The sequence below is a fragment of the Sus scrofa genome, chromosome 11, assembly GCF_000003025.6.
Source record: "Sus scrofa isolate TJ Tabasco breed Duroc chromosome 11, Sscrofa11.1, whole genome shotgun sequence".
Lineage (NCBI taxonomy): Eukaryota > Metazoa > Chordata > Mammalia > Artiodactyla > Suidae > Sus > Sus scrofa.
Genome location: NC_010453.5, coordinates 45,280,242 through 45,303,817, shown reverse-complemented (window position 1 = coordinate 45,303,817; position 23,576 = coordinate 45,280,242). Strand labels below are relative to the sequence as shown.

The following is a 23,576-nucleotide window of genomic DNA, read 5'->3' as shown; positions in this document are numbered from 1 at the left end:
CTGTAAAATTAAAATACTGCCAAAGTGCCATGCCTCAGTTCTCTTTTCCTTTCACTAGTTGTTTCAGACCTTTAAATACTATTCTATAACAATCTTATTTATAGCAATATTCATTTTTCTGATATACTTTTACAGTGCTTTTCAAAAAGCTAACAGTATTTCTCCTATAATTGTAGTATATCAAATCCATACAAAAATTACAGTAACTTCAAGAATAAGGAACTGGTAATTAAAATTTACACATGTAGAACTTCACCTGACGATGCAATCGCAACTTAAAATACAACAAAAATAAAAACAATAAAAGCCACGTGGCATCGTAACACTCTTCTAAATGGAAGAGTTAAGGACAAGGCCGTCCTTATGGAACTTCCAGAGGATGATGATGAAGATGATGCTGTTATTGTACAAACAACATCTATAAAAGAGATAAATTGCTCTCTTGAATCCAAAAGCACATATCTTGGCCATTTAATATAATCCATTTGCATAGAGTAGTGACATATGAAAGCAGCTCAACTGCAGAGCAGCTGTTTAACAGTATTGCATAGCTGATGCCAATAAATTGCTGAAACTTGTAAACTCTGCAAAGATGTTGGCAAGGGGACACATAGATGGCATTTCTTGATGAAAATAGCTCTCATAAGTATAATGCAAACTATGTGCTCCACTGGAGGCTAACCATAAGTGCTTTTATAAAATAACAGAATAACAGGAGTCCCTTGGCGGCTCAGTAGGTTAAGGATCCAGAGTTGTGTTCTCACTGCTGCAGCTTGGGTTACTGCCGTGGTGCGGGTCCGATCCCTGGCCCTGGAACTTCTGTATGCTGTAGGTATAGGCAAAAAATAAAAATGAAAAAGAAATATAAGAATAACAATGTGGGAGTTCCTGTCGAGGCTCAGTGGAAACGAATTGGACTAGTATCCATGAGGATGCAGGTTTGATCCTTGGCCTCTCCCAGTGGGTTAAGGATCCGGCAGTGCCATGAGCCGTGATGTAGGCACAGACATGGCTTGGATCCCGTGTTGCTATGGCTGTGGCATATTCCAGCAGCTGTAGCTATGATTCAACTGCTAGCCTGGGAACCTCTATATGCCCCAGGTGTGGCCCTAAAAAAGAAAAAAAAAAAAATAATAACAGTGTGCATCTTTCCTACCTGAGCTAACACAAGATAGAAACCAACCTTATTTTAAACCAAGGGTGCTTGTGTGTGTGTGTGAGTGTGTGTGTGTATAATGTTTAAACTTCATCTAAGAGTCTTTAAACAATTTTTATTATGGAAAATTTCAAAGATAATAGAGAAGAGAGCATGGCACAGCTTCTATTGCCCAACGTTAACAATTACCAACATTTGTCCAATATTGTCTTTTTTTCCCTTTTTGGTTGCACTCACAGCATTTGGAAGTTCCTGGGCCAGGGACTGAACCTGCACCACAGCAGTGACCACTCCAGATCCTTAACCTGCTAGGCCACCAGAGAACTCCACCAATATTGTCTTATTAAAGTCTTATTGAGGAGTTCCCGTCGTGGCGCAGTGGTTAACGAATCCGACTAGGAACCTTGAGGTTGCGGGTTCGGTCCCTGCCCTTGCTCAGTGGGTTAACGATCCGGCGTTGCCGTGAGCTGTGGTGTAGGTTGCAGACGTGGCTCGGATCCCGCGTTGCTGTGGCTCTGGCGTAGGCCGGTGGCTACAGCTCCGATTAGACCCCTAGCCTGGGAACCTCCATATGCCGCGGGAGCGGCCCAAGAAATAGCAACAACAACAACAACAAAACAACAACAACAACAACAAAAAGACAAAAGATAAAGTCTTATTGAGATAAAATCCACATACCATATAGTCATCCATTTAAAGTATACAATTTAAAAACTCTTTTATCACCTCAAAAAGAAACGCTGATTCTTTTAGGAATCACTTTTCCATCCCATCTTGTCCTCAATTCCCCAGCCTAAGCAACCCCTCCCTAATCTACTTTCTGTTTCTGCAGATTTCTGTTCTAAGATGTTTCAAATGAGTGGAATCAATCTAATATGTAGTTCTTTTGCGACTAGCTTCTTTTGTCAGTATAGTGTTTTTAAGGTTCATCGATATTATAAATATATCAGTACTTCGTATTACTTTTTAATTTTTTTGGTCTTTTTAGGGCTGCACTATCGGCATATGGAGGTTCCCAGACTAAGGGGTCAAATTGGAGCTGTAGCCGCCTGCCTACACCACAGCCACAGCAGGATCTGAGCCATGTCTGTGACCTACACTACCACTCACAGCAACACTGGATCTTTAACCCACTTAGCGAGGCCAGGGATCGAACGTGCGTCCTCATGGATGCTAGTCAGATTCATTTCTATTGAGCCACGATGGGAACTCCTCATTTTATTTTATGACTGAATAAATATTCCATTGTATGGCCGTAATACATTTTGCTCATGTATTCATCGGCTGGGGGACATTTGGGTTGTTTACATCCTTGGGCTCTTGTGAATAATGCTGCTAACCTCTAACATTCATGTACAAGTTTTTGTGTGGGCACGTTTTCATTTCTCTTGAGTATAAACCCAGTGTAGGATTCCTGGGCCCTATGGTAACTCTTATGTCTAATCATCTAAGAAACTGCCATAATGTTTTGTCAACATTGTTTTATCTATTTCCTTTGCAGGTATTTTGAAATATTCTTAAGCAGATTTCAGACCTTAGATCATTCACTTGTAAATACTTCAGTAGAGATTTTTAACAGATAAAGGTTGAAAAAAACCAAACAAACCCAAAACATCATTATCATATCTAATACAATAGTTTAAAAGAAAGTATCAACTTATTTCAAAGTCATCTATTAGATACTGTAAGTGCTAGGTAAGAATTTCAATTATTATCAAAGCAAACTTTTAACACAGATTTTTTTTTTTTTTTTTTTTTACGGCTGCACCTGCGGCGTATGGAAGTTCCCAGGCTAGGGGCTGAATTGGAGCCATAGTCACAGCCTATGCCACAGCCAAGGCAACACTAGGTCTGAGCCACATCTGCGACCTATGCTGCAGGTTGCCTTAACCACTGAGTGAGGCCAGGGATTGAGCCTGCATCCTCAGAGAAACAAATGGTTTTTGAAGAAGTTAAAACATACCTTGAATATTAATGCCACTACATGGTAAACAACAGACAAAACAGGTTTTGTATGGCAACTTAACATTCACTTTGTATTTACTATGTGCTGGGCTTGGTATGAAGTATCTTACATAAAAATTTAATTCTTTTCTAAATACCAAGAGTTAGACATTACTTTGATTTTTAAGATAAGGAAACTGAGGTTTAGAAGATTTTAAGAAATGTAGTCAAGTTCATTAGCTAATAAGAAGTGAAGTAAGGATTCAAGTGGATTCAAAGCTGTCATTATTTACACAATAATGCAGATGCCTTCTATCAAGGCCTTTGTCAGCCAAAATTTCAGGCTTTGGAAGGGACCGTCAAGTTATTTAACCTAACCGCCATACAAAACAAAACAAAACAACAATAACAACAAAACCAAACAAATAAATCCTGTCTCTATATAATGTCTACCCTTAGGTTTTAATTCCAGCCTTTGGAGAGCTGTATCACAAGCCTATTTCTGCCTCTTTCACATGGCCTACTTTGAATTTCTTTTATCTTTCTGCATCTTTTCTTCTCTAAACACCCCCAGTTCATTCCTCTCTCTTATGACTGAAAAGAATTCTCTTATCATCTTGATTATTTTTTCTCTGATTATCTCCTAGTATTCAAAAATTTAGGCCTAGAACAGAATAGAGAAAGAAGTCCTGGCCAGAGCAGAGGGGAACAGGCTTATCTGCTCCTTATTCGGATGCATTTCAGATGACAAACATTTTTGAAGTCATACCCTATCTACCACTGAAAGCTCAGCCAGAGCTTGTGTTTACGCGAAGGAGAGACAGCTGTGCTGCCATAGCCTAGGGGATGTAACTAATCGCCTTTCCTGAACTTGGATGTAATCTTAAGGTCATCCTCAACCGTGATGCAGGTAGAGGAAGCTAGTATTCAGGCACTGAAGTAGGCCCCTGAGAACTGCCATTGTTGACTTAAAACAGAAGCGTGGGCTCCCTGATCTGTTCTGTTTGGGTTGGTTTGCACAGACCCTTTCAGCTGATTACTGAAGAGCAACCTGGGCTTGTAACTGCTTTGCCTCCCGCTATTCATGTTGTGATGGTGCCTGGCTTTCCCTTCAACACCAGTATTCATTGAGTAGCTGTCTGGTTTCTGGCCTGTACGATTTCAGTATAATCTGATTAGCTTCTGATGCCTATTGTGGATTTCCATCAATTTCAGACTCCACATTCTTGTCTCCACTCTGAGCCCTGCTAAGCGTAACAGGCGGGTGATTCACTCCAGTGCCCATGCTTTCTCTGTGTTGTGTTCGCTCAATGTTAGCTCCTAAATATGTGATACAGATTTGGTAAATTTAAATGAAAGTACTGCCCATTAAGACCATAATCATCTCATACCATTGTTAATGTTCTTTCCTGGCCCCCACATATTTCTGGAGACTTATTTGAATAGCTGTGCTGTTTGTTTTGTGTATTTCCTTATATCCTTAGTTTGTTATAAACTGCTACTATTCTACGAGAGTCATAAAAACACAGGGTTAGACATGACAGCAAGATATTTACTTGTTCCTTACTGATAAAAAAAAAAAAAAGGTCAGAGAGGTGTACCCACTACTTAAAACATACCAAACTTCTAAAATGTGGGAAAAATACACATTTCATCCTTTACATAAAACAACCAATAACCAGGAAATGGGAGGTCTATATAATATATAATAGATGTGAAAATGTGATGTGAAAAAAAAAGTTAAAAGTGCACGTATGCACAGATAAAATGTTTTTATGACGAGATATAATGCTTCACAAAGACAGAATGCTACTTGCAGGATACAGCAGAGATTTCTGTAATTTTAAAGTTGATGATGAAAAGATAAGAAGCCAAAATACTTATGAAAATCAAAACAATCTGATCTAGCTAGTTCTACTAAGTTTTGTACAAATCCACAAAACACAGAGGTTCACAGAGTTTAATCTAAAAAAAATGTGTGCCTTTTACGCAATTCAAAATTGAAGCGAGAATGGAATGGGCAACCGAGATTCAGTTGCTGCTTCTGTCAAATGAGTATAAGACCATTACAGAGCTCTCGTTACACTTAAGTACAATAACATGTATTATATAAATATTAAACATTCTCATTAACTGAAAAGTGCCTATTTTGGGGAAAAGTCTAATGCCCTCTCAGATTCCAGAGGGCATAAACAAAAGGCCACCTTTGTTAGTATGGAGGGATAATTTAAAATTTTCCTGGAGTTCCCTTGTGGTACAACAGGTTAAGGAAATCAACATTGTCAATGTAAGCCGCTCAGGTCACTGCTGCGCCATGGGTTCGACCCCTGGCCCCAGGAATTTCCACATGCCATGGGCATGGCCAAATAAAAAATTAAAAAAAAAAAATAACAGCAACAAAACCTTTTCCTTTTTCTGATTCCTTACTCCCAGATATACTTGGTTGAAAGTAACATCTAATTAATCCCTAAGTATGGAAGTATAACATGATTGAGCTGAAGATGTTTAAAACAGTTTGGTTGGAAGATGTTATGAACACTCAAGATATTATTATTACTTGTATATAGTAAGTTTAGTTTTGTCATACTTAAAGTACACTTACATTCAACATTTGCAATGAGTATTTTTTGCAATATTTCACTCCCTGAATTTCTTCAGACCTAAATTCACATACCCTTATGTGGAAAAAAATAAACATTCTAAAACTGTATAGGGAAAATATGATTTACACTGTACATGTTTTAGGTTTCCACTGTAATAAATGTCTTTGAAATATTCATTTACATCCAGGAAATCAAAACCAAATTTGAACTTGAAGAGCACACTATGAGGAGAAATGTATGACTCTGAGAAATGATTACATCTTCATTGAAAGAAAAATTAACTGACCCACGAAGTATTTTTTTTTTAGTCATGCTGACTGTGCTGACAGTAAAATTTAACTACATAGGTGTATGAGAAAAACATGTAAAAAGGTATTCTTAAGAAAATTTCAAAAGAGTTAAGTATGAACCAAAAAGAATGACACACATATAGAAGTATGTAATTTGTTCGAACCCTTTATGAGGTAGATTGCCTAAGGGGCACTTGTGATGCTGAACCGTCCTGAAACTTTCCGAGAAATCACAGAGAACATAGGAGTTAGAGTCCTGGAACATAAACATACCATAAAAGAATGATAATTATACTGTGACTTCACTTTTCAGAAACCTGGCTAACTGCAGGGTTTGTTTTCTTTTTGTTAAGTGACATACACCGCACTGAGAGGCAAGTTATCTGGAATAATGGGGCTTCGTTCAACATTCAGGCAAGTGTGAGCCTGGCACATTCTAGGCACTTAGTAAGAAGTGGTTGGTAAAATCTGGTTAAACATTAGCTGAAATGCTTGTGCACTTTGAGAGTCATTACTGGCAGAAGCACTGAGTACAAGAGTAGAAGAATCCTAGGTCTTAGAAACAGATATCTTATATTTCACAAATATATATTATTCTTTAGAGGCTTGATACCTGTAGAGGTGGCTGTGGCTACAGTTTCCATGTCCTGAAACAGAGAAGCCTGATTCTAGACAAACATTTCAGATATGATTTCTTTTTTTTTTTTTTTTTTTTGTCTTTTTGCCATTTCTTGGGCCACTCCCGTGCATATGGAGGTTCCCAGGCTAGGGGTCCAATTGGAGCTGTAGCCACCGGCCTTCGCCAGAGCCACAGCAATGTGGGATCCGAGCTGCGTCTGCCACCTACAACACAGCTCATGGCAACGCTGGATCCTTAACCCACTGAGCAAGGCCAGGGATTGAATCCTGCAACCTCATGGTTCCTAGTCAGATTCATTAACCATGCGCCACGACGGGAACTCCCAGATATGATTTCTTACTAACCACTCTTAGAAAGTTCTCCGAAATTGTCCTTGGGTGCAGGAGAGCCTCTGTCCTTTTTCAACGAAAATGACATCAGTTAGAATGAATTTTATTTAATTAATTTATTTTTTGGTGGCCATGCCTGCAGGATGCAGAAATTCCAGGGCCAGGGATGGAACCTGTGCCACAACAGCAACTGGAACCACAGCAGTGACAATGCTGGATCCTGAACTCACTGAGCCACCAGGAAATTTCCTGAATTTTATTTTTTGAGGGGAGATGATGTGGATATATTAAAGGCGAATTTCTTTTTTTCTTTTTTTTTTTTAAGAGCCCCACCCGCAGCATATGGAGGTTCCCAGACTTGGGGTTGAATTGGAGCTGCAGTTGCCAGCCTACACCACAGCCACAGCAACGTGGGATCCGAGCCATGTCTGCGAGCTACACCACAGCTCATGGCAACGCTGGATCCTTTAAACTCACATCCTTGAACCCACGTCCTCATGGATACTAGTCCAGTTTGTTACCGCTGAGCCATGACGGGAACTCCTAAAGGCTAATTTCTAAAGCTTTCCATTGACTATTCTGACAGCTTCTAGTGAAATTATTGAAGAGTGGAAAAAAAAATTACAGTTAATTTAACAAACATTCAATTGAATACTTACTATATGGTAATAGTGTGCTAAAGGCTAATATACAAAGAAAAACTAGGCACATGATTGGCGTCGTATACAAAATGCACAAATATTTTTAAAGTTATGGGAAAAGAAGTAGAAAAGAGGATAAGTTTTTCTTTATTGAGTTGTGGAGGGCTTCAAAAAATGGACGACCCCTGAACGGACTCTTGGAAAGGAAGAAGAAGAGGGAACAGACCTACATTCGCTGAGTTACTGTCACATACCAGGAAATGTACCACCTTGTCCAATTCTCATACAACCCTGCAAAGTAGACATTACCTATATTTCTACAGGAGAAAACTGAGTTTAGAGGGGTTAAATTATTGTCCCAAGAATCCATAGCTATTAAGTAGCAGAGCTATCTTGTCTGTCTGACTGCTGGCTTTTTCCACACCATTTCAAAATACAGGTGATGCAAGGAATATAAGGGTAATTCTAGCCTGATGATTTACTAAGAGCGCTGAACACGTGTATGTGTACATATATGTCCTTCTGAATCATCCCTGCTGCCCACCTTCTCCATGTTTACATTGAGTATGCTGAGTATAAGTTGCTACAGAAAAACTACACAGAATGGTACCATTATATTTCTAATTTTTTAATTTTGTATTTGTCATTTTGTCTTTTCTAGGGCCGTACCTGTGGCATAAGGAGGTTCCCAGGCTAGGGGTCTAATTGAAGCTGTAGCCGCCAACCTACACCAGAGCCACAGCAACGTGGGATCCCAGCTGCGCGTCTTCGACCTACACCACAGCTCATGGCAATGCCGGATCCTTAACCCACTGAGTGAGGCCAGGGATCGAACCTGCAGCCTCATGGTTCCTACTCAGATTTGTTCACCATTGAGCCATGACGGGAACTCCAGAATGGTACTATTATAAACATGACGGTTTGGAGTTCGCATCGTGGCTTAGCAGAAATGAATCTGACTAATATCCATGAGGATGTAGTTTGATCCCTGGGCTCACTCAGAGGGTTAAGGATCCAGCGTTGCTGTGAGCTGTGGTGTAGGTGGCTGACAAAGCTTGGATCTGGTGTTGCTATGGCTGTGGCATAGGCCAACGGCAGCAGCTCTGATTCAACCCCTGGCCTGGGAACCTTCATATGCCGTAGGTTCGGCCTTAAAAAGACAAAAAAAAAAAAAAAAAAAAAAAAAGACAGTTCATCTTAGCAATTATTTATTGTTGCTATAATGTACATCATTCATTTATTTCACAGTTATTTCCAAAGTTTTGTTTTTCTCAAAACTCTAATCCTATCTTATGTCTTTGCCATTAAAGAGTAGCCATTAGATGGCAATGTCCTAAATTCTTAACAAACCTACAAATTTACTTTTAACTTAATTTTAATTTCTCCTTTTCAAAATGCAAAAGGAGGCCCTCCTGCCTAAGGTTAAATCCCATCATTTCACCTTGCATTTCTTCCTTTCCCAACACTTCTGTCCAAGTGATTACCTTCTTGCTTTTGTACTTTCAGCGTCTCTGTGTTTGGCTCCCTCCTATCACCACATAAGCTGGATGCTCTCCAGCCCTGGGAGGTAAAAGCCCTTGATCTCATGCAGCCTCCCTTTTATGCTCTTATTCAAAGGGTTGTCTATTTTTCCTATTACTATTTTTCAACTTCTACTCATTAATCAGTTCCTTGCAATCTGCCTATAACTCCACCGAAACTGTTCAAAACTTTTTTTTTAAGCATCTTGTTAAATCTAAATGACACTTGCTTTTATATCTTTGACCCGGTTGGTCCCTGAGCCTCTGCTGACAACCTCTTTCCTCTGGATGGTTCTGGCTTCATGGATCTACTCTTTTCCTGTTTTGTCTGTCATTTCTCTGGTAACGCTTCATTCTTCTGTGAAGCATTTTTTCCCTCTGTCCATCCCTCATATATTAGTGCTTGTCAAGATTCTGTCTAGGGAGTTCCTATTTGTGGGTCAGTAGGTTAAGAACTCAACACAGTGTCTATGGGATGCGGGTTGGATCTTTGGCCTCGCTCAGCCATGAGCTGTGGTATAGCTTGGCAGCTGCAGCTCAGATTCGACCCCTAGCCTGGGAACATCCATATGCCAAGGGTGCAGCCCTAACCCTTAAAAAGAAAAGAAAACGATTTGGTCTAGAAGATCTTTTCCTGTTCTCAGTCTATATAGTTCAATTCATCTACTTCCAAGTAAAGCACCATCTTCTATGCTGTAACTCTCGAACCTCTACTTCCAGATAAGTTCTCTTTCTTGGGTTCCAGAACCTACATTTTTAACTCTATTGAATATAACCACTTAAGATATTTTCTTGGAGTTCCCGTCGTGGTTCAGTGGTTAATGAATCCGACTGGGAGCCATGAGGTTGCGGGTTCGATCCCTGGCCTTGCTCAGTGGGTTAAGGATCCGGCATTGCCGTGAGCTGTGGTGTAGGTCGAAGACGCGAAGCTCAGATCCTACGCTGCTGTGGCTCTGGTGTAGGCCGGCGGCTACAGCTCCAATTAGACCCCTAGCCTGGGAACCTCCATATGCCAAAGAAGCAGCCCTAGAAATGGCAAAAAGACCAAAAAAAAAAAAAAAAAAAAAAAAGATATTTTCTTGGGCTTTCCTTTCCCAAATTTATTCCTCCTATGTTCTTTGTAGCATCATCATAAACCCAGGAGATAAGCCAAAACCCTCGACAATAATTTTCATTCCTCCTCTCTTTATCTGTCTCGAAATTCAAACAATCACCCAACCCTGTGATTCTGCTTCATAGTTTTCAAATTGGTCCATTTTTACTGGACACCATCATCATCAGTTTAGTTCAAGACACTGTTTATTGCTCAATAAAATAACAAAATAGCTTCCTAAGTGGGGCTCTTACCACTGCCCTTAATAAGCTGCAAAAGAAATTAGAAAAGGGCTTTTGCATCATTTCTTAAAACTATGCTCAGTATTCTACTAGACCACATGGCTGATGAAAGATACTTTTCCTACTCTTATATTACTTTCTCTTTTTTTTTTTTTGTCTTTTGTCTTTTGAGGGCTGCTCCCGTGGCATATGGAGGTTCCCAGGCCAGGGGGCCAATTGGAGCTGTAGCCACCGGCCTACGCCAGAGCCACAGCAACGTGGGATCTGAGCTGCATCTGCGACCTACACCACAGCTCACCGCAACACCAGATCCTTACCCCACTGAGTGAGGCCAGGGATCGAACCCCCAACCTCGTGGTTCCTGGTCAGATTCATTAACCACTGAGCCACAATGGGAACGCCTTTTTTTTTTTTTGTAGGGCTGCATCCATAGCATATGGAAGTTCCCAGGCTAGGGGTCAAATCAGAGCTGCAGCTGCCAGCCTAGACCACAACCAAAGAAACATGGGGTCCGAGCCGTGTCTGTGGCCTATACCACAGCTTATGGCAATGCTGGATGCTTAATCCACTGAGGGAGGCCAGGGATTGAACCCACCTCCTAGTCAAGTTCCTTACTGCTGAGCCACATGGGAACTCCCACTTTTCCTACTTTTGCAAGCTTATATTCTAGGGACCTATGAGGAAATATATACAAATAAAAACAGGATTAGAATTTTCAAAGGTGATCAGCAAATCTTGCTTCATTAAGGCAAATATGTGTGTACGAGAATGAAAAATGAAGGCCAGTAAGAAGAGTCCTGGGAGTTCCCTGTTGACTCAATGGGTTAAGGACTCGGTGCTGTCACATTGTCACTGCTGTGGTCTGAGTCTCACTCCTGGCCTGGGAACTTCCGTACGCTGAGGGTTTGGTCAAAAAAAAGAAAAGACACCTGAGGGGTTTGCTCAACATGAGAGAAACCATTCTAAGGAATCATATTTCTCATACTCAAAACTGAACGTTTCATTTGAATTAATCTGAAGCTCTGATACGGTTAACTAAGAATGAGCTCTTACCAGTTGATCTTTTCCTTTACCTTTTAGAAAAACCTAATTATTTAAGATTTATAGTTTTTATATTTTAACACCTAAAAGGTCTTAGTATAAGTGAAGACATTTAAGGATAAAAAGATTACAGCTCACTTGGAAAAAAAAAAAAAGATTACAGCTCACTTGAAAGACAAAAGGTTATTCTGAGGCATCAAAAGTGAAAGAGAAAAGAAAAAAAAGATTCCAACACCTGGATAAGATATTTGGCTCTGAGTTTTCTGGCAACTAAGACAAAAAGGAAATACATTAAATTACACAGTTTTCATTTTCTGAAAAAAAAAAAAAAAAAAAAAAAGGAGGCTATAACTTCATCTACAGAGGCAAAAATTTTCCTGGAACTAACTCGAGCAATAATTTATCATGAGATTTCTCTCTAAATGGGACTAAGGAGAAAGATCATGAGCTTTTGTCTCAGGGAAGAAAAAAAGTTTTGACAGTAAGTATGCAATCATGGTTGAGTTACTTAAATCTTATCAGCATTAGCTTCATCTGTAGAAGTAAGAATGATGATATTTATCTCAGGGGACTGCAGCAAAGACTAAATTATATAATATAAATGGAAGTACTTAGAAGACAGTCTTAGTTTCACAAAACAGAGAGAGATGACACCAGATTTTTGTTCTGATCTTTTATAAAGGCAGAGGTCATGACATAAAATTGTGCCTTAGTGGAAGGAATTTAGTGAGGAGAGATATTTTTGCCCCTCACCCTCACTCTGCTTTATGGAAGTTTCACTGAATACAGACACAGAACTTGGAGAATTTAGAATGGAGGAGTGTGGACTGGCATATGATCTCAATTCAATTTATATTCACATCTTTTAGTTAGTATTTTTTTTGCACAGATCCTTTAACCTCATATGTTTACCTATCCCAGCTGAGTTCTGTAACCTGAAAAGGCAACCTAAAAATTTCTATTTTTCTCTATGTTCACCCTCTCCTCACATTTTTTTTTTTTATTATTAGGTTAATACATTTTTTTTTTTTCTAAAGAAAAGATGAGAATAATAGTCACCTAATACACACAACTTTTTTTTTTTTTGGTTTTTTAACGGCCTTATTCTTGGCATATGGAAGTTCCCAGGCCAGGGACTGAATCCTGTGATGTGCACCACAGTTGCAGCAAAGCCGAATAGTTTAACCCCTTTAAACCTTTTAACCCAGGGCTGGGGATTGAACCCTTGCCTCCACAGTGACCTGAACCTATGAAGTCAGATTCTTAACCAAGTGCGCCACACGGGAATTCTACACAACCATTTTTGAATGTATAAATGCTACACATTTATAGAATAAGAGACCAATATTGATTTTATCATTCCTAGAATTCCTTTTTTTTTTTTTTTTTTTGTCTTTTTGCCATTTCTTGGGCCGCTCCCACAGCATATGGAGATTCCCAGGCTAGGGGTCGAATCAGAGCTATAGCCACCGGCCTACGCCAGAGCCACAGCAACGCGAGATCCGAGCCGAGTCTGCAACCTACACTACAGCTCATGGCAACGCCGGATCCTTAACCCACTAAACAAGGCCAGGAATCGAACCCTCAACCTCATGGTTCCTAGTCAGATTCGTTAACCACTGCGCCACGATGGGAACTCCTAGAATTCCTTAAGACCACAACTGCACTTCTAACACAGAGGAGTTCAGGCTCACGAGTTTGGGCTAATGCCAATATAGAAAACAAAAAACCTGATGTAGCCATGCCTTAACTTTCCTAGCCCTGTCAAGCTAGACTTATCCCACACATTTTCTTTTTTCATGTAACATATATTTGATAACTATGTAAATGGGGTGGGGATTTCATTTCCTATCAGAGACAGTCTTGTCAGAACTAAATAACATGCTTAAAAAAGTCAGAGGGAGAGCTGTCCAGCGCAAAAAAGAAAATGAAATACTTTAACTGTTCATTTGGTCTCTTAATGGATCACTAATTTAAACTGAGAAAATTCAGCTGATTAAAGCAATGACTCATACTAGATAATTTTCAGTGTCCTGACTGGGGTGGGGCAAGGTCTCAAGAGCTGGCTGTGTCGGGCACACTGTGCACGCCTATGAGAGGGGGCACCTCTATTTTGTGCCCTCGGAGCCTGCTGTGCTCCCCTTAGTCTCAACCCTGATTTTCACTTTCAAAAATCTTTATCGGAGTTATTCTTATTTGACTATTACCTGCGACTATTCTGGGCACTTCACCCTCAGAGCCATTAGATGAATAAATCAATCCTGCAGACCGTTTCGTTAGGTAAATGTTCAAGGTAATGGGCAAGCATACCCCCCGGGTCGTCGGCTGCTTTCTTTTCATAGAAGCTGTCTGCACTTGCTTTTGTACCTGCCTACATTATGCAAGTTGATACTAAATTGTTTCTTGAAAAGATTAAAAACTTGTATCAGATTTTTTCCATTAAATTTTAATTTTTACTATGTTTGGGGGAAAAAAAAGATATTTTTTTCTTTTTTGGCCATGCCAGTGGCATGTGGAAGTTCCTGGGCCAGGGACTGAATCTGCACCACTGCACTGACTTTAGCTGTTGCAGGGACCCTGCCAGATCCTTAACCCACTGCACCACAAGGGAACTCCAAAACTACTTTTTTTTGGGTGTGTGGCATAAAGAAGAGTCACAGTGTTAGATTATTAAAATATATACTAAAATGAAGAGGTCTCAAATGCATGAAAATTATTGAATTAAATATGCATCCCTGCAAATTTCATGGATGCTATGCAATGTCTAGCAATTTATATGAGTAGTTTCCCCTTGCTAGCATTTAATTTTTATGTTTAAACATATTTCTTTTCTAAACCTACTCAAGGGAGTTCCTGCCATGGTGCAATAGGATCGGTGGCATCTTGGGAGGGCTCGGACACAGGTATGATCCCTGGCCCAGAACAGTGGTTTAAGGATTAGGGTCTGGCTTTAGGTTGGAACTGCAGCTCGTATCTGATCCATGGCCAGGAACTCCATATGCAAAGGGGCAGCCAAAAAACCCAAGAAACAACCAAAAAAAAACCTCTACCGAGTAAAACTTTTAGTATTTATTTGGACCCATGAATAACGTGATTCCAAGTATAAAGTAAAAAATATATATAACTGAAAACTTACATATATATATTTATTTTATATACTAATTTATATCCTTTTATTTTATAATTTTATATAATTTATATATTTTAATTTATATACTTAAATGTAAAAATATGAATCTAGCATAATCTAAAATCAAATGAGAATTGTTATTCTGAAAAAAATACTTGTTATGTAGTTTTTTTGAATTTATCATAAAAGGCGTTATGGCTGAATGGACATCTGTAGCTGTTAATCTCTTAAAGATTCAATCTTAAAAATATTTGTGAAAATCCAAAAGCAAGTACAGATAGCATCTATGAAAAGAAAGCGACCTGGGGGTGGGCTTGAACATCTGCCTAACGAAACAGTCTGCAAGGTTGATTTATTCATTTAATGGCTCTGAGGGTGAAGTGCCCAGAAGAGTCATAGATAATAGTCGAATAAGAATAACTCTGATAGGAGTTCCCGTCGTGGCTCAGTGGTTAATGAATCTGACTAGGAACCATGAGGTTGCAGGATTCAATCCCTGGTCTTGCTCAGTGGGTTAACGATCCGGCGTTGCCATGAGCTGTGGTGTAGGTCAAAGATGCGGTTTGGATCTCGTATTGCTGTGCCTCTGGTGTAGGCCAGTGGCTACAGCTCCAATTAAACCCCTAGCCTGGGAACCTCCATATGCTGCAGGAAGCGGCCCTATAAAAGGCAAAAAGGGAAAAAGACAATAAATAAATAAATAAATAACTCTGATAAATAACAGTGAGTGAATCAGGCTTCCACAGTGAAGAAACAATTATTTGAAGGCAGAATCCTAGGACACAAGTGAGAGCAGATAAGGCCTAAAATGTGAAAGTCAGAAAAAAGAATCTTTAGAGATTTTCCTACTCTATAATTTGTTAGATCTACTTATCTATCTAAAAATCATCTCTAAAATCTAGGTGAGGCACGCCTTCTTTTCCCTTTCACACATTATATTAAATATGCACTCTAAAGGCAATTTCTTAGAAACAATCCCCCAAATCCCCTGACACTATTTCTAGGATATGCACCTTGGAGCTGCTTCCAGTAATATCCCCTAGTTCATCTCTCTCAATAATATCCTTCCAGTAATTTCTTCCCAAATATCTGGTATATCTTTCCCAGACTAGAAACCAGTGTCTTCAGAATACTCATATACCAATGATCTGTTTTAAGTATTGCTTTCTCTGTTAGGACACCAAAATGGTAAAAACAAGGCCAAGATAAGGCAGTGATAGTACAGTGGGAAAAATTCACTGTATTAAAAACTAGGCTTCATAATACCAACTGCTGGCGAGGATGCAGAGCAACTAGAACTCTCATTCATTGCTGATGGGAATACAAAATGGTACAGCCACTTTGGAAAACAGTTTGGCAGTTTCTTATAAAGTTAAAATACACTTTCCAGTTGACTCAGCAATCTTGCTCCTGGTATTTACCAAGAAAAATGCAAACAAATGTACACAAAAATATGTATGTAATTATTTACAGCAGCTTTATTTATAGGTGCTCCCAAATGGAAACAACTCAAATGTCCATCAATGGGTGAATGAATGGATTAACAAACTGCCACATCCACACAATGGAATATTAACCAGCAATAAAAAGGAACAGATTACTAATATGTGCAACAACATGGACAAATCTTTTTATGGTAAGTAAAAAAAATGCAGACTGAAAAGAATGATAATTTTATTTATATGATGTTCTGTGAAAGGATATTATCTTTTGTTGAAAAGGTAAAACTATAGGGATGGAAACAGATCAGTGGTTGCTCGGACTGGAGTTGGGGAAAGGGGGTCACCTCAAAGAGGGACCCAAGAGGGAATTTTCTCCAGTGATGGAACTATTTTATATATTGATTGTGGTGGTGGTTACACAACTGTGTGCATTAGTCAAAAATCACAGAATTGTAAGCGAAAAAGGGTGAATTTTACTATAGTTATATCTCAATTTAAAAAAATTGAGAAAAAAAAACCCTGGGATTAGTTACAGACTGGCTATGGGCAAGCCACCTAAGACTCATTTCTCCTTTTACTAAATAGAGATTATATTAACTCTAAAAGATTTCGGGTGAGGAACAAATAACTAAAAACCTTTATGAACTTAAAAGTTCAACACAAAAACTGTACACTAGGGGAGTTCTCTTTGTGGCTCAGCAGAAATGAATCTGATTAGCATCCACGAAGTCGCAGGTTTGATCCCTGGCCTCACTCAGTGGGTTAAGGATCTGGAGTTGCCGTGAGCTGTGCTATAGGTCGTAGATGGGGCTTGAATCCCGAACTGCTGGGGCTGTGGCATAGGCCGGTGGCTATAGCTCTGATTCAAGCCCTAGCCTGGGAACCTCCATATGCCATGGGTGCAGCCCTAAGAAGACACAAAAAAAATTGTACACTAGGCATGGGCCATACAATGATAAATAAGGCAGAGGTACACCCGGAGTTCTCTGGTAGCCTGGTGGATAAGGATTGGGCATTGTCACTGCTGTGATTCAGGTCATTGCTCTGGCACAAGTTTGATCCCTGGCCCGGGGAACCTCTGCATGCCATGGGCATGGCCAAAACCAAAAAACCAAAACACAAAGGAGAGGCGCATTAAAAAAACTTACTGCTAGTGGGAAAAAGAGATAAAAGAGGTAATTTTTTCTTTTTTGGCTTTTTTTTAGGGCCGCACATGCAGCGTATGGAGGTTCGCAGGCTAGGGGTCCAATTGGAGCTGCTGCCGCCAGCCTATGCCAGAGCCACAGCAATGCCAGATCCGAGCCGAGTCTGCAATCTACACCACAGCTCACGGCAACGCCAGATCCTTAACCCACTGAATGAGGCCGGGGATCGAACCCGAAACCTCATGCCTCCTAGTTGGATTGTTTCTGCTGTGCTACAACGGGAACTCCCAAAACAGGTAATTATTGAATAATATGGAAATACAATGACAGAGATATGAGTAGGGCAGTTAGAGGCCAAGAAGAAGGGGTATTCCAGGAAAAAGTATAAATTATTTCACATAGAATAAAATGCATCATAAATTGAATATAAATGGCTCAATTACAGTGAGTTGCTCACGTGAGAAGTCATTAATGAACACAGACAACTAGAATCCAATAATCTTAGCCCAACATGATTTTAAAAATTCCTAAAGTGGTAAAAATCATGACAAAATGGAAAAAGTACCTCACGATGATTTAGAAGTTGTTCCAAATCTAAGGCCATCTGATTCTTCATCTGTTGTAAAGCGGACTTCTCTTTATTTAAATTGCTGTGAGAAAAAAAACACACACCAACTTTTAAAAAATTGTCACATTAGCTAAATTTGGAGTTCCCATTATGGCTTAGTGGTACCTAACCTAACTAGTATCCATGAGGATGTGGGTGTGATCCCTGGCCTTGCTCAGTGGATTAAGGATCTGGCGTTGCTGTGAACTGCACAGACATGGCTCCAATATGACCCCTAGCCTGGGAACTTCTACATGCTGTGGGTATGGCCCTAAAAAGACAAAAAAAAAAAAAAAAAAAAAAAAAAAAATTCCTATTAGCATAAATTTAATCAAATAATAAATAGTAAGACTAAAAACAAATCTAATGGTTTGAATTAAAGAGAAATTAAATTTATATTTCATAAAGATATCTGATCAGTGACTGCAACATTTGATTTAATTAATGGTCTAGCTTTTTTATAAGAATACTTTTTCTTTCTTTGTTTTTTTAAAATGTTATGGCTGGAGTTCCCGTCATGGCTCAGTGGGTTAAGGATCCGGCATTGCTGTGATCTGTGGTGTAGGTCACAGTTGCAGCTCGGATCTGGTGTTGCTGTGGCTGTGGTGTAGGCCAGCACCAGTAGCTCCAGTGGAACCCCTAGCCTGGGAACCTCCACATGCTGCAGGTGCAGCCCTAAATAGACAAAAAGACAAAAAGACAAAAAAAAAAAAAAAAAAAAAAAAAAATTTATGGCCGCACTCACAGCACATGGAAGTTTCTGGGTCGAGGCTGAATCCAAGCTGGAGACAGAACCTGCACCTCTGCAGTGACCCAAGCTGCTGCAATCAGATTCTTAACCCCCTGAGCCACTGTGAGAACTCCAAGAATACTTTTTCTTTTAACAACCATTTGACAATGCAACTGAGATGGTTTCTGAGAATGCTTTTCTGCCCAGTAGGGACATAAAATTAGTGTTTTAAAGATGACTAGTTGCTCCTGAAATGTAAAAGACAAAGTGGGGCTTATACATAAAAGGTAAAAAGAAAGTACATATGGGCACCACGTTAAAATTCAAGACACTGGAAGTCAAATTAAAACATCCTTAAAACCGAAAGCAGTATTTTATAATTTATCACATATTAAATTATCAGATATATAACTGAGATAGATAAATGAATTAGATAGTTAATCTATTACAAACAATTTTTGTCTCCAAATTCTTAGTTCAGTGTTCAGTCTCTAAGTGCATTGTGAATTTCTCTTTGATATGACTTATTTTCTGATAAGAAAGAATGAGAAGCCTAATTGTAAGGACATACTAATATTTTAAAAGACAAATATGTGGGGCCTGTCTTATACTGTCTGGAGTTTTATTATTCAACATATAAAAATTAGAGGAGTTCCCAACGTGTCTCAGTGGGTTATGAACCCAACTAGTATCCATGAGAATGTGGGTTCGTGCTCAGTGGGTTAAGGATTTGGTGTTGCCGTGAGCTGTGGTGTAGGTCGCAGATGAGGCTTGGATCTGGCATAGCTGTGTCTGTGATGTAGGCTGGCAGCTGCATCTCTGATTAGACCCCTAGCTTGGGAACTTCCATATGCTGCAGGTGTGGCCCTGAAAAGGAAAAAAATAAATTATAGCCATTAAATAAAATGTTCTTTGAAAGCCACTGGGATGAGTTTACTCAGCCAGCACTACAAAAAAGATTAAGAAGTGCCCATGAACTGAAGCAACATAATTCCTTAAATGTCAAAACAAAACCTGTGAGGGTAAAACTAATGAGAACTGTTTTGCTGAATAGGTAAGGTATGTTAAGTTAAACTTTAAGAACATGGAATGCCACCAATTTTTAAAATATTAGGGACAAGTTATTTATTTATTTGTTTGTTTTGCTTTTTTTCTTTCAGGGCCACATATGGAAGTTCCCAGGTTAGGTGTCTAATTGGAGCTACAGCTGCTGGCCTATATCACAGCCACAGCTATGCCAGACCCAAGCCGCCTCTGTGACCTATACCACAGCTCATGGCAACGCTGCTTCCTTAACCCACTGAGCGAGGCCAGGGATGGAACCTGTATCCTTATGGTTCCTAGTTGGATTCGTTTCCACTGTGCCATGACAGGAACAAGAAAAAAATTTTAAAACTTCATATCAAGGGACATGAGTAGGTATTCTGGAAGAAGTGGTTATTCTAAGGACTAAGAGGAAAAAATTCACATTCTCCTCCTTCCTAATAATTGAGAACATTCCCAAGGAAGCATCATCGTTTATCCTCTGAGAAGAGAGATTAATTAGATGTAATTCTGACTTCTATTTCCAACTGTGCCACTGACTCAACTTCATGGTGTAAAGCACAACACACCACCCCAATGAACCTCAGTTTTCCCATCGGTATAAGTGGAAAACGATACTCCGGTATGTCAAAGGGATTTGAGAATTATCTAATGAATGATTCAATAAAGCACTGAAGACATAAAACTTTAAATGCTATATAAATGCTCTATTGTGTTATATAATATAATTAATATATAGTATATAATATATAATTAATATATAATATATAATATAATATAATAGCATTTTTATATAAATGCTATATAAAAAACTATATAAATGCTCTATTGTGTTACTAATTTAGATGGAAAAGAGTCATCTGAGGAAAACAGTAATTAAATGTCAATACAGGTAAGAAGCTCAGCAGAAAAACAAATTGACTTTTGGAGTTAGGCATCAGAGATCCTACTGAGCCAAGGATGAGTTTCCTGCTGTGGCGCAATGCGATCTCTGAGTGTCTCTGCAAGGGCAGGGATGCGGCTTCCATCCCTGGCCTGGCCCAGTGGGTTAAGGACCTGGTGTTGCTGCAGTTGTGGCGTGGGTCGCAGCTCCAGCTCACATTCAGTCCTGGGCCTGGGAACTCCATATGCTGTGCGATGGCAAAAAGAAAAAAAAAAAGAGTAAGAAAAAAGGAAATGTCTTGCTTGAGTGCCATGTTCTGCTTGAGTCCCCCAAAGCACGGTAAAGATAAGTGTTTATGTAACTCTGAAATTTTTTCAGAATTAAAATAAATGTCCTGTAATTAAGATGAACTTTCAAGGAACAGCCATGTGTTCGTATACATGTAAGATACAAGTTCATATACATGCACACATAGACACACAGAATGTAAACATCCACTGACATGCAGTACATACATCAGTGCATGTGTGCAAACACACACACACACACACACACAGGCTCACAAATAACAACAGGCCTATTAAGTAAAGTGTAGTGTAGGAACAGAATGTTGATGCAATTAAAGAATTTTGACTGAATAATTCTCTAGAAATGCTTTCTATGCAGTGTTGAATTTCTTTAGAAGTTACTATTCCATAGTTACATAACAAAAATAACCATATACCATGGAATAAAAGGTGAGCGGATAAACTGTATGACGAAGCAACTCTGCTCCATCGGCAAGATGTCGGCTCCACAGACAATACCAGGGTATATATTTTCAAATCTTAGCCTTCTCTATAATATACTCTTAAATCACAAGGGAGACTGCCTTCAACATGTGGGTCTCTAAGACTGAATGGGATGCTTATTATACTCTGTGTTCTTGCACACACAGTAATTACTCAATAGAAGTTTAGTCTCCATAAGGGATTTCATAACAGTGGAAACTTACCTTTAAAAATACAAAGCTTCTATGCGTGACTCATAAGGCAACTACCAAACAAATCTCCTTATAAGCACATCTATCGTGAATGGTATATTACACTCATAATTGTTCAATTCACTGTTAATTATTACTCAGAAATGCATGTTTATGGCTCTGTTTCACCTGCTACACGAAAACATATTCCTGATATATTGTTCCTTAACTTCCTGGATCAATATACTCTGGCTTAACCTTATAAGCCTAAGTTGTCTTTTCTTCCTAAACTACTAGTTAACAATAAATGGAGGAGTGACAACAGAGAAAGAAAATTTATTCTAGTTATTCTCTTTCCATGCTTCTTTCAGGGCTGAACTGTAGCTCTAACTATATAACCCAGGCTCTCTTGTGAATTGGTGGAGGAGAGTTAAAAGTCCTACTTTCACAACAGAGTACTACTTTGACCATACGGGAATTTAAAATACTTAATAGTAATTTCTCAAATGTTAGCTTTTAACATGTTTATAACTATTTCATTTTAGTGCATATTTACCGTAACCTCTCTAGGCATTGAATAGACTGTACAGGCAGCTAAATTTGCAAGTTCTGGGTGTAAAATATAAGGGTACTGTTTTATTTTGTAGGAAAACGATAAAATGATTCAGTTCTTTAAAGAGATTTTATTGTATATGCTAGAGAAACATTTACAAATTAATCAGTTAATGTAAATACTCCTTATAGTTAAAATCAACATCCAGTGAAAGCAATAGGCGTTTTCAGGGAACATAATCACTTAGTAATCTTTTTGGATGGGTCATCCAATGTTTAAATTTCAAATTAATGAAGGACAAGAGGAAGGGCGGTAACATTTACTGAGTTTCCCGTGTGCCAGAAGCTTTCTATACATGTTACTTCATTTAATTTTCACAGCTACCCTTTTGTGCTCACATTAGTACCTCTATTTTAACAGACACATTTACCATGAGAAAAGAAACCAGGCTGACATGTATTCAAAGCCCAAAGCCCAGGATAATTCTCCTTTTTGTGAAATGCCATTGGCTCAGAGCCCAGGGGGATGGTAGGTAGAAATGTGATTTATCCTGCTGTATCTGAATCATTGACTGGGCTGTTTTTTATGGCACCACATCCTTTCATTCATGTCATCAGGGTGCATATCTACAGCATCTCAAAAGCCATCATTAAAATACTGAAAGATCCTTAATTTTTCCCATTAGAAGGTAGTTGCTTCAACGAAGAGCAAAACTTGAAATATTCCTATGAAATATTAGTTCAGAATCTACTAAAATAGTATGCAATACATTTATGAAACACAGTTTTAAAGGTCCCAGATGTTTACCATACAATTTTTTTGTAGTTAATTCTATAATTGGCATAGTTCTTATGATTACCGTTGCTGTTATTAAGGTAGTCCTAATTTTTGTCAAAATTCAGTATATTTTGAGAAATTTATTTCTCATTTCAAAGATATTTTTCAACATCAAAATGTGTTAAAGGTAAGACAAACACTAATAATAGCAAACAATATTAGAGCATTTACAATGCGTAGCGCTTTTAATAGTGCTGTATATATTATATCATTTATCTTCAGAATAACCATATGAACAAGGTGCTGTTGGTGCCACTCTCATTTCACAGATGAGGACACTGGCTGTAGTGTCCAAGACCATAGCTATTAGCTAGACACAAGCGGCAATGAAAATGAAAATTTTAAATAAAATTAAAAATTTAGTTCCTCAGTAACACTCACCATATCTCAAAGGCTCGACAGCCACCTTGAAGCTAGTGGCTACCACAGTGGAAAATGCAGATTTGGAATGTTTTTTTATCATTACAAAAATTTGTATTGGACAATGAAATTTTAGAGAGCTTAACTGTTTTTCTCCAATTCAAATCTAAGGACTAATCTGGATTTGAACCTATGTATTCCCATTTATGTATGTATGTATGTATGTATGTATGTATCTGTCTTTTTAAGGCCATACCCATGGCATATGGAAGTTCCCAGGCTAGGGGTCGAACTGGAGCTGCAGTTGCCAGCCTACGCCACAGCCACAGTAATGCCAGATCCGAGCCGTGTCTGTGACCTCCACCACAGCTCACGGCAACACTAG

General features: G+C 38.9%; 1 protein-coding gene across 5 annotated transcripts in view; it reads right to left on the bottom strand.

Moving 5' to 3' along the window:
- Positions 1-23,576, bottom strand: part of PIBF1 (progesterone immunomodulatory binding factor 1) — a 286,663-nt gene that overhangs the window by 58,891 nt on the left and 204,196 nt on the right. For all 5 annotated transcript variants that reach the window (XM_021065663.1, XM_021065658.1, XM_021065659.1 and 2 more), the window contains exon 16: positions 17,782-17,866. In XM_021065663.1, coding sequence (XP_020921322.1) covers positions 17,782-17,866 — 85 coding nt within the window. The remainder of the gene's footprint in view (positions 1-17,781; positions 17,867-23,576) is intronic.